Source organism: Vicia villosa, linkage group LG7 (assembly GCF_029867415.1).
Source record: "Vicia villosa cultivar HV-30 ecotype Madison, WI linkage group LG7, Vvil1.0, whole genome shotgun sequence".
In the NCBI taxonomy this organism is placed as follows: Eukaryota; Viridiplantae; Streptophyta; class Magnoliopsida; order Fabales; family Fabaceae; genus Vicia; species Vicia villosa.
Window position 1 is genome coordinate 105906490 of NC_081186.1, and position 11661 is coordinate 105918150.

Consider the following 11661-nt stretch of genomic DNA (forward strand, 5'->3'; position numbering starts at 1 on the left):
TAATTACTAGATGACCAATTCTAATCATCATTCTATCTATTTTAAATCACTAACTGTCACCATTACAACAACTATCAACAACCATTATGGCCAGTATTGACAACTACTTCGACCATCACTCTAAACACCATTCTAACCTCTCTGGATCACCCATTATATTCACCTCCGTTCACAAATTTGAACACCAATCTTTCAGTGACTCACACTATAGCCACCAACCAATCCACATTAAACTATCTCTAATCATCACAAACAACTAAAACTACTCATACCACAAAAAATTATCATTATAATCACCACCCGTAACTATCACCGATTACAATTCTGACCACTATCAATTAACATTTTGACGACCACCATTCACCACTTTGATTGACGTTTGCCGACAACAACCACTTTTAGATTCTATTATTAAAATTACCTATATATATATATATATATATATATATATATATATATATATATATATATATATATATATATATATATGACAAAATTTAGGTACAATTCTTTAGGTGTGATTCTTACTATTTTCCAATGAAAATATGACAAATGTACTTAAATATCATTTAGTGAGTGAAAATAGAAGAAATTTGCATACGTGTAAGAGGAAATTAGTCACTTGTCATATGTTCATTGGAAAATAGTAAGAACCATACCTAAAGAATTATACCTAAGTTTTATATGAGAATGTGAGAATGAATCTGAACTATTGGATTTTAAAATAAATGGTGGAAATTATGGTTGATTTTTATAAAGAAAATTTTAGAAATGATATTTGAATACATATAATGTAAAACCTCGACCAGACTCGTGCGATAGCACGAGTTTCCCGATTCATAATGTTTCTGGCAGCATCCTTTCGTCGGGTTATTGGGTCGATGAAAAATGGTGCTGGAATGTTGTCTCGGAGACAGATTTGTTACCAGCTATGGCGAGTGAAGAGCTGAACCATCTTTTAATCATTTTGGCAGAGCTGCAATCATTGCCAAACGCACGGGATTCCTTCATTTGGTGGAGAGATTTGGCTGGATTTTCGGTCAAAAGTGTTTATAAGTGGCTGCCCGGCTCGAGTCTGTTGGGGACTGTGCAGAATCCCACAAACTCTTCGGTTTTTAAAAAACTTTGGAAAGTCGCGGTTCCTTCAAACATTAAGTTTTTCGGCTGGAGATTATTGCTTGATCGTTCGCCAACGCGTATACAACTCGGGAAAAGGGGGATTACATTACCAAATGGTTCTAGCTGTCCTTTTTGTTCTAATGTCGAAGAATCTGCAATTCATCTTTTCTTTCATTGTTCAGTATCAGTCCAGCTTTGGTCAAGGGCATTTATTTGATTGCGCATTCCGTTGTTTAATCTGCAGGGGTCGGTCTTGGAGAATTTCGGATCGTTTGTGTATCCGATTGGAAACTCAAACGATAAGTTTTTGAGGACTTTATGGTTGGCAGCAACATGGATATTATGGAAAGCTAGGAATGATTTGATTTTCAATAACATAGTTTTCGATCTAAATGTTCTGTTTTGTCGGTTAAAAGCTACATTGTGGGACTGATTGAGGTTTTGTAATAGAGACAATATTGAATTATTTTGGGAGGATTGGTTGATAAATCCTACTGAGTGTTTGTAACTCGATGGTTGGATCGTAAAAGTTCGGTAATATTCCGGCTTTTATCTTTGTACTGTTTGGGCACTCCTAGTGCCATATTTTAATATATTCCTTTTGTTTATCGAAAAAACACGTTACGTTATCATTTTAAAAGTTTTTCAACAAAAACTTTCTAACAATAATTAATACTCTCCAGTTTCTTTTTAAATGTCGTTTTAACAAAAAACTCTTCAACCAAGATAGTGAATTGTTAGAATTATTTTTCTTATTATACCTTCATTTATTTTTCCTTTTCCAAATAAATTCAATCATACACTCTCTTTTTCCAATAACTAATTGAAAAATTTGAAATGGTATTGCGAAAATAAAGGCATAAATGACAAATTATAAATGAAATTATAAAACAACACTTAAATAGAAAAAAAAATTCTTCTAAACGACACTTAAAAACGAACGGAGAAAGTAATAATTTTCATTAAAATTAATAATAAAAAATAATAATTACATAAATAAAACTATAAATTCCATTAATTTCTTCCCAACCAAAGTTACCCAAAAAAAACTTAATAAAAGCCAAACCCTTCATTTCCAAATGCTTAAAAAATAATCAATAACAGTGATTAATAATAATTAGTTAAATTCATTGATTTCTGTTATTAAATAGACTAATGTGAACTATGTTAAACTAATGGCCACTTTTTCAAATGACCGAAAAATAGGCGGCCAAAATTTGTAATAAATAATAATTGCCACTTACCAAAATTACAAAAATTGGCAACAGAGCATCGGTGTGGTGGCATTATATTGTGAAGCCATTTTCCGTCAGAGAATAATAATATTTAAATTCAATAGATGTAACCACCGTTTGCAGCAGATAGCAACGTAGACAAAAAATAGCAACAGAGAGATTCAGGCAAATTCTTTGTACCCATACATTTAAGTTGTGTATGGTATTTTTATGTAAATTTTTATAAAATTTAAAGGGTCATGCTAACATGTGTCATAAGGGCACATGTTAAGATACTATAATTAGAAAAATTTAAAAATAATTAAATACAATAAAGTCTTATTTAAAGTTTCGATCAATACACGCATTCCAAGAAAATATTTCTATAAATATCTTATTATCTTGTGCCCTTGGGGCATATGTTAGCTTTTCCCAAATTTAAATTTATTTTAAAATAAATTAAGATAAAAAATTGATAAGAAATACTAATAGTTATTTTGAAACAACACAAGTGTTTTCTATAAATCCCTCTATATCTCACCTTTGTTAGTACAAAAAGAAAAGTATCTAAATACAATGGCTGCCATAAAATTGATACTCTTTATGACTGTCGGAATAATAGCTTTGCTTTTTCTCCTCTCTCCCTCCCCCCAAAACAACCATTCCCACCACTGCCTCCACTTCCATTCCGACTGGGAGGATGATGACTTCAATCTCACCAGCAATATCGTTTGCGTCTTACCAGAAATCGATGTGAACCCAACTGATCACTATGTATCCCTCGATGAACTTACTCACTGGAAACCTCATCATCACCAAACTAACCAATTCCATCGCACCAAAAGCATGATGATCATTTACGATAAGATTCATGACGGTTTTGTGTCTTTCACCGAGTTCCAGTACCGTCTTTCAACTCCACCACAATACGCAGGTTCACTCTCTACTTTCATTCTTTATTTTACATTTCTTGTTCACTTTTTGGAAATGTTCTTTTTGGTCTGAAAAAGAAATTCCTATGGGCTTGTTTCTTCGAGGTTTTTTTGCTGTATATATACTTGGAAATATGTTTTAAGCTTGAATTTAAACTGAAAATGAGTTCTGATTTTGAGAAATTCCTATGTTCTTGTTTCTTCGAGGTTCTTTTGCTGTATATATACTTGGAAATATGTTTTAAGCTTGAATTTAAGCTGAAAATGAGTTCTGATTTTGAGAAATTCCTATGGGCTTGTTTCTTCGAGGTTCTTTTGCTGTATATATACTTGGAAATATGTTTTACGGTTGAATCTAACCTGAAAATGAGTTCTGATTTTGAGAAATTCCTATGGGCTTGTTTCTTCGAGGTTCTTTTGCTGTATATATACTTGGAAATATGTTTTACGGTTGAACCTGAAAATGAGTTCTGATTTTGAGAAATTCCTATGGGCTTGTTTCTTCGAGGTTCTTTTGCTGTATATATACTTGGAAATATGTTTTAAGCTTGAATTTAACCTGAAAATGAGTTCTGATTTTGAGAAATTCCTATGGGCTTGTTTCTTCGAGGTTCTTTTGCTGTATATATACTTGGAAATATGTTTTAAGCTTGAATTTAACCTGAAAATGAGTTCTGATTTTGAGAAATTCCTATGTTCTTGTTTCTTCGAGGTTTTTTTGCTGTATATATACTTGGAAATAAGTTTTACCCTTGAACCTAACCTGAAAGTGAGTTCTGATTTTGAGAAATTCCTATGGGCTTGTTTCTTCGAGGTTCTTTTGCTGTATATATACTTGGAAATATGTTTTACGGTTGAATCTAACCTGAAAATGAGTTCTGATTTTGAGAAATTCCTATGTTCTTGTTTCTTCGAGGTTTTTTTGCTGTATATATACTAGGAAATAAGTTTTACCCTTGAACCTAACCTGAAAGTGAGTTCTGATTTTGAGAAATTCCTATGTTCTTGTTTCTTAGAGGTTCTTTTGCTGTATATATACTAGGAAATATGTTTTACGCTTGAATCTAACCTAAAAGTGAGTTCTGATTTTGAGAAATTCCCATGTTCTGGTTTCTTAGAGGTTATTTTGCTGTATATATACTTGGAAATAAGTTTTACGGTTGAATCTAACCTGAAACTGAGTTTTTTGTTTGAATGTTGTATTTTTTGTTTTTCTTTCATTAGATGGTGGTTCTTTTGATTGTGATATGAGACTGTTGGAAGAAGAGCATTTTAGTGCATCGGATACAGATGGAGACTGTCGTCTAAACTTCACTGAATTCTATGAGTGTGTTTCTTTCTATCTATCTACATCTAGATGCTGTGGTGAATGAATGGGAATCCTTTTTCTATGAACTAATTTTGTTAAATGTCTTGTAGTTTTCTTCACCCGGCTGACAGCGACTACCCAAAGCTTCAACAATGGTTGTCTAGGGAGGAAGTCTGGTAACTCAAATATTGCTTGTTACATATATACATCATAACCTACTAGAGACTGGTGTCTAGTATTAAAATTTTGGACAGTATTGGTTTTGATTAATCTTATTTTTCTGAAGGGAATGGAAAATCTTCTGTTGATACTTTATATACAATAAGCTTATTTAAATACTGGGTTGGTGTACTCTTGCTTGACGATCCTTATATTTCTTTATAGGGAACGTGAAACAGACAGAGATGGGAAGGTCAGTTATATAGAATTTGTCAATCGGTTCTTTGTTTCCATAAGATCCTATGATGAAAAAAGTTACCGTTATTCACATCATTATGATGATTCCAAGAATGCTTATGCTGAATTTATGTTTTCTCAGCTTGACAAAGATCGTGACGGGTATTAACCTTTTTCTTTTCCCATAATTATTCTACTTTCTTAAAATGAATATGATAATTTCCTAGTAGCATCCATTTGTGTTGGTGTTTTCAACTTCCATTTCAATTTGTGCAGGTATTTGTCAGCTATTGAACTTCTACCTATAATTGGGAAAGTCCATCCATCTTGGCGTTATTATGCAAGGAAACAAGCGGAATACTTTGTTTCACAGGTATTGAATTTAACATTATAGTAATTGCACTCTTATTGTTGACAAAGGTCTTTTCAGTCATCGGAACATGTGAATGATTTTGTTATCACATTGCATTTCATATTTTGAATCAGCAAGCTAGATTTTATATTATAGATGGTATTAAATCACTAGATTCTTGGATAACTTCATGCTTTAATTTCAAGAGTAACCTTTCTATACTGTTATGATGACAGGCACAAGTTGGAAAATATGGGCACCTTAATTTGAAGGAGATGATTGAGAATGCAGATATATTATATGCGGCCATTTTCCGCGATGAGTTCTTTTAAGTAAGGACAGTTCTATCCTAACCTACATTCAATGAAGATTTTCGTTACAGTTCGGTGAAGAAGAAAGGGTTTGAAACATGGGGATCTCAACAAGTGTGGCTTTGTAAGTTGGCGGATTACTATTGGAAAGTAGCGGGTAATCGTAGGAATAAGATATTGAGTTGAATAGCAGAAGCTCCTTGTGTCAGCAAGGAAGATAATCGGGAGTCTTTCAAATAATGGACAAAAAATGGATCTTCAATAGGTGTTGCTGGTAAGCGAAGAATGCTCATGAAATCAAAAGAGGAGTTGGTGCTGTGCTAAACTCATGTTGGGCAATGATTATGAGCAGGTGCAGGTAGTAGGATTACAATTTAGCAGCAAGTGAAGTTTTGTTTTATTGTTAAGTAGACCTATTGAATCAACTCAGCATCTAGTAGATCTTGAGCATTTGTTGTTTTTGCTATGCATAATGTTTACTTTTTTTGGTTGTCCTGATTTTGTGAATGTTTTAAACTCTCTGTAATATTTTTTGCTCTTTTCCTTGCACGACTTGTGCTTGGACTAGAGTTGAGTAATGTATTGCATCTTCAAAAACCAGTGAGACTACTAGTACTACTGCTTTCCTTTGCGCTTATTTGTCAAAGGTGCTACCTTTATGCCACATCTGTTGAACTAATTTGTACTTGTAGAATGACATAAAAACATGGGCAAAATTGTCTGAGACGCATAATTGCAGTCAGATCTGGTTGCGGAGACTACCGCATCAGCATATTACGACCGCAGTTACGGTTGAACACAGCAATTTAAAACCATGGTTTGGACTCATATATAGGATTATGATTACTAGTGCTTTGCAATAGCTATAGTGTATATTTAGTTGGTGTTTAGATGCTTTTTAACATTGTAGAGTGTAGAGATGAAACTTTGCCATATAATAAAAAGTATATTGATTCATTTTAAACAAAAATGTCATCATGTGACAAAAAAAAAAAAAACCCTACAGCATGCATGCTGAGCTCATGATTAATAACTGTGAAGAAAATTCATGGTACAAACTTCAGCTCTACTAAAATAACACACTAACAACTACTATGTGACTACAAAAGCATAGTAATATTACAACACTCAATTTAGAAACACACTAGAAGCATAGAAAAGTTATCTGTATAAGTAACCCTATGTAAATTGTGAAAAGTATATAAATTGCCATACTCGGTAAATAAATTGGACCTTCAGCATTAACTTCCATGTGTTGAATGAAATTGAGATACTGTGAGCTGTTTATTGGGCTGACCCCTACTCCTCTCAACAACATTTCTTGCATGTACCCTGATTTCGGTGTTCCTGATTCCACAGTAACCTTAATTTTGAACTTTGACTGATTTTTCACCCGACTATTTAGATAGCGAGACAAACCTTGATCATACAGTAGATACACATGATCTGATTTAATTCCAAGACTAGGTCTATCCAAGTAAACTTGAATATTTTCATCGTCACCATCAATACTAATATTAAATCTCAAAATGAAACCCTGTGATTCGATTTGTGGAACAATGAAGCAAAAAACAAAGGCCAGTTGATCAGAGGAATGATTCACAAAAGAGAGATCAATAGTCATGGAATCACCTTTTGTCCTATACACCAGCCATTTTGGAACACTGCTTCCTGGATACACATAAGTGCCTTGAGCATCATAATTATGATCATCACTAGATGTAGATATTTGCTTGTGTGCAAGTTTCATCATGTTAATCTGTGCATTCAATTCTATTTCTTTCAGAGAATGTTGATCCAGTTTCAGGCAATTCCAGAAGGCAACCCTTGTTTTGTTTTCCTTTAACATTTGAAGAGAAGTTGAAGGGAAAGTTACATTCTCCAATGATACACAATCACTTGCATCTAGAGTTATCAATGATAACGGTAGCCTTGGTAGACTTCGAAGGTTCCAACAATTTCGTAACTCTAGATGTCTCAGCATAGAAAGATGCCTCATGCTTTTAGGCAAGTTCTCAATGGAACTGTGTGAAAGAAGCAACTTTTCAAGTTTCTTTTGGAGTCCAATAGAAGATGATAGTTTTTTGATACCTGTGAATTCTAAATTTAAAATTACCATTTCCTTTGAAGTTACTGAGAACTCCTCTAGTGCAGTGCAACCGGCAAGGGATAGATAACGAAGGGAACTCAAATGGATGTTGCTTTTGAGGCTTGTGAGGGAAAAACATCCACCTAGATCCAATTTCTCAAGCTTGTTGAGAGTAAACACAGATGGATGTATACTAGTCAATCGCACACACGCGCGAAGATCGATCGTTGCAAGATTTTTAGCCCTTGACAAGTCTGGAAGCTCCACCAGGTTTGTAGATAAAGTCAGTATTAGTTCCTTTAAATTCACAACATCCTGCAGTAGTTACAAACATAGATCACCATATAAACATGTTTTAAGTATAAGAATGCACAAAAATGTACAATTCTTGTAGCATATTTGATATATACACATGCATAATTTATTACCTTATCTCCATGCCAAAGTTTTTTCACTTGGCTGTACTGCAAGTTTAACACAACAAGTTTCTCCGCAGTAAACTTAGACGGTAAGGACTCCAAAGGGTAATATGCCCATCGAAGATATTTGAGTTCATTTGGCAAAGATTCAAGCCCTTGAGGAAGATACGAGCTCCACGGAAATTGGAGAAACACGTAAAAGTACCCTTTACTATAAATATCCAGATATTGTAGTTTGATCATCTTAGAAAACACTTCGGGGTTTAACTTCAGATCCTTTATTATCGACAAGTCGGTAGCTATGCTTCTAATAGCCCTACTTCCCTGCAGCAAACAAATTAGTACAAGATTCTCAAACATCATTGTAACTTGTAAGTAACTTTGCCTACAAAAAGTTTAAATCATAATATACATACCTTGTTATTTTCAAGTACTTCTTTAATATCAGAAGGATCGAGTAGGTGACTTTGATGTCCAGGATCTTTATTGGATTCTTTGCGAACAATTCCCCAAGCTGTTTCTTGTATAATGCTATGCATGGACACAACATCATCCGGAGAAATAGTTATAAGAGCTTTATTTTTCAGTCTTTCTAACTCAAAACCCATCGAATCACCATGATCATTTAACAACAGTTTTATGTCGTCAACTTTAAGACGCAGTCCTTCTAAAAAACACGCAATGTCCAAAAGTATCATCTGCTCATGACAATCTAGATCGTCGTAACTCAACTTGATAATATCATCAATTTTTTTAATCGGAGCTTTTTTAAGCTTCGTCAACTTGCTTTTCCATATACTTTTATCTTGTCTATAAAGATGTTCACCCAAAATTCTAAGAACAAGTGGAATTCCATTGGCGTACTTGACAAGCTTCTTGGACAACTCATAGTACTCCTTTTCATATGTTTGGTTTTGTTCAAAGGCATACAAATTGAAAAGACTAAGAGAGTCATCAGTGTCTAATGCCTTAACCTCATATATATCCTTAGCAGCAACCATCTTGGCAAGTACTTGCTTGTCACATGTTGTTACGACGATTCTACTGCCTTTACCAAACCAATCAAGGTTTCCAATTAAAATTTCTAGTTGCTGTGGATCATTGACATCGTCAAGAACAACGAGAACCTTCATACGACGAAGCCTCCTCTCGACAAAATAGGGCAATCCATGTTGCGTATCAATTTTCAAATCTTGTTCCGCAAGTAAAGTGGAAAAAAGATCTCTCTTTAAATACATATGTCCATGTGTTCCCCATTCTTTTCTTATCTCAGCCTTGAAGTATGAACCTTCATAGTCTGAATATAGCATGTCATATATCACCTGTGCAATAGTTGTTTTGCCTATACCATTCATCCCCCATATTCCAATAACATGAACATCTTGTGAATCTAGTTTTAACAGTGATTCCACTTGGGATATTTGTTTTCCAATTCCAACAAGCTGTTTTGAGCTAAATTGACGCACTTGATCCAACCTCTTCAACACATTTTTAACTATTTCTTTTATAAGCTCTGCATCATTTCTATAAAATAAAAGGAGGAAATGTATTAAATCTAATTATATTTATTTGAATGTCTTGGCCGTTATCATATCTTTAATTTTATCATTTAGGAGTTATCATCAAGACATACTTGGTCATATATATATATATATATATATATATATATATATATATATATATATATATATATATATATATATATATATATATATATATATATATATATATATATATATATATATATATATATATATATATATATATATATATATATATAATTCTCATTATTAAAAGAACACATAAATACACAATAACAACACCTTTACAAAATCCCATAACTCGGAGGTTATTCATATTCATATTTAAATTTAATTATTAAAAATCGATTAATTATTAATATGGTTTTAATCAAATGTATATTTTTGATATTTTATTAACATGATTTTAATCAAATCTATTTCTTGGATATCTATATTCAAAATAAAAATCAAATTAATCTATTTTTAAAACAAATCCAAAGAAGATTTAAAATTAAATTATGATAAAAATAAATTTTCTAAAAAGAATATTTTAAAAAATAAGATTTATAATTTTTTTTCTTTTTTTAAAAAATCATATAACAAAAAATAAGATTTTCTTTATTTTTGAATAATAATATTTTTAAGAAAGTAAAAAAAGTACAATTTTTTTATTTGAATATGATTTTTTAAAAAAAATATTTTCTTAAAATAAAAAAGATTAAATAATATTTTAATTAATATATAAAAAACAATATATACTACATACCCTCATATTATACAAAGTGGTATTTGTTTTTAATTGGATTTATGTGGTGGTTGAGATTAAGTAGAGAGAAAACTTTTAATTTATTTTTTAATTAATTAAAATTTTGTGATTGGTTGTGTGTAAAACAATTTCTTATATCCGTGTCCACCTAAGAATTTTCCTTAACGTGCAAAATATTTGAAATTAAAGCAAAACTTACACATAATTTGATGAATGAAACCCACTGACATCTGCTGCTTTCTTCAAAGCATATCTCCATTGTCGCACCTTGCTCTTACTATATTTCATCTCATGTTCATCAAATTCAATTCCATAACTTCCATTTTGATGCCTCACAACTCTGGGGTCCACTTTATAGAAAACCGGCAACAAAACCTGTCCTTTTTTCTCCCTACACTCCACAATCTTCACCAACTCATCCAAACACCACGATGAAGAAGCATAGTTTTCAGAGAATATAACCAAAGAAATCGAAGATGTTTCGATTGCTTCAACAAGTGATTCTGCTATTTCGTCTCCTTTTACAAGCTTATTGTCTATGAAGAAAGTGATTTTCTTCTGGGACAAAGCTTCAACCAAATGAGCAAGAAAACCGTGGCGAATATCTGGACCGCGAAAGCTAATGAAGACATCACGTTTGTGAATTTGAGGAACATGACAGGATTGGAATGTTAATGGATATGAAGAGTTTGTGTTTGTTGCTTCAGCTTTCAATGTCAACGTGAATGAGAGACAAATAAAAAATACACTAATGATGTGCATTGGATCTTCCTTTGTTTGTAATCTACATAAGACAGCACAACAAAAGATAGTCAACGAGAGAATTATAAGAGAAATTAATGAAAATTAAGTAACCATATTATTGCTTACATCAATTTCCTTGAATGAATATCACCTATTGAATGACTACTAGTATAGATCCGGTATATATATAGTATAAGACAGATTGGATTTGAATATTACTATTTCTTTGACATTTGAAAGTTTAACTACTCTTTCTTGTGTGTTCCCAAGAAATTAACTAACTAGTGCGAATTGCCAATAAAAAAATGTATACAAAATCAAATGTATTAAATTTGAAATTTATACTTAAAATTATTTTTGAGTAAAATATATTTTAAATTAATAACTATATTTATTTATCTATGAGATACAACATTGCTATGCATGAACCGAGCCTTTAAATTGTATTTAAAATATCAATTGCTGTAGTGCAAGAAAACCAAAAGTA

The 11661-nt window shown here is 32.3% G+C and overlaps 2 protein-coding genes across 2 annotated transcripts; one reads left to right on the plus strand and one right to left on the minus strand.

Moving 5' to 3' along the window:
* The first annotated feature begins 2846 nt into the window (after positions 1–2846).
* Positions 2847–6229, plus strand: LOC131616413 (uncharacterized). The gene is made up of 6 exons (XM_058887738.1): positions 2847–3267; positions 4490–4592; positions 4685–4750; positions 4959–5132; positions 5247–5343; positions 5559–6229. The coding sequence occupies exons 1-6, from the start codon at positions 2910–2912 to the stop codon at positions 5652–5654; spliced, it is 894 nt and encodes a 297-aa protein (XP_058743721.1). The 5' UTR covers positions 2847–2909; the 3' UTR covers positions 5655–6229.
* Positions 6230–6337: 108 nt separating this feature from the next.
* Positions 6338–11328, minus strand: LOC131616410 (disease resistance protein RPV1-like). The gene is made up of 5 exons (XM_058887735.1): positions 11301–11328; positions 10630–11214; positions 8558–9665; positions 8151–8465; positions 6338–8037 (listed from the first exon to the last, which is right to left on the minus strand). The coding sequence occupies exons 2-5, from the start codon at positions 11190–11192 to the stop codon at positions 6778–6780; spliced, it is 3246 nt and encodes a 1081-aa protein (XP_058743718.1). The 5' UTR covers positions 11193–11214; positions 11301–11328; the 3' UTR covers positions 6338–6777.
* Between the last annotated feature and the right edge of the window lie 333 nt (positions 11329–11661).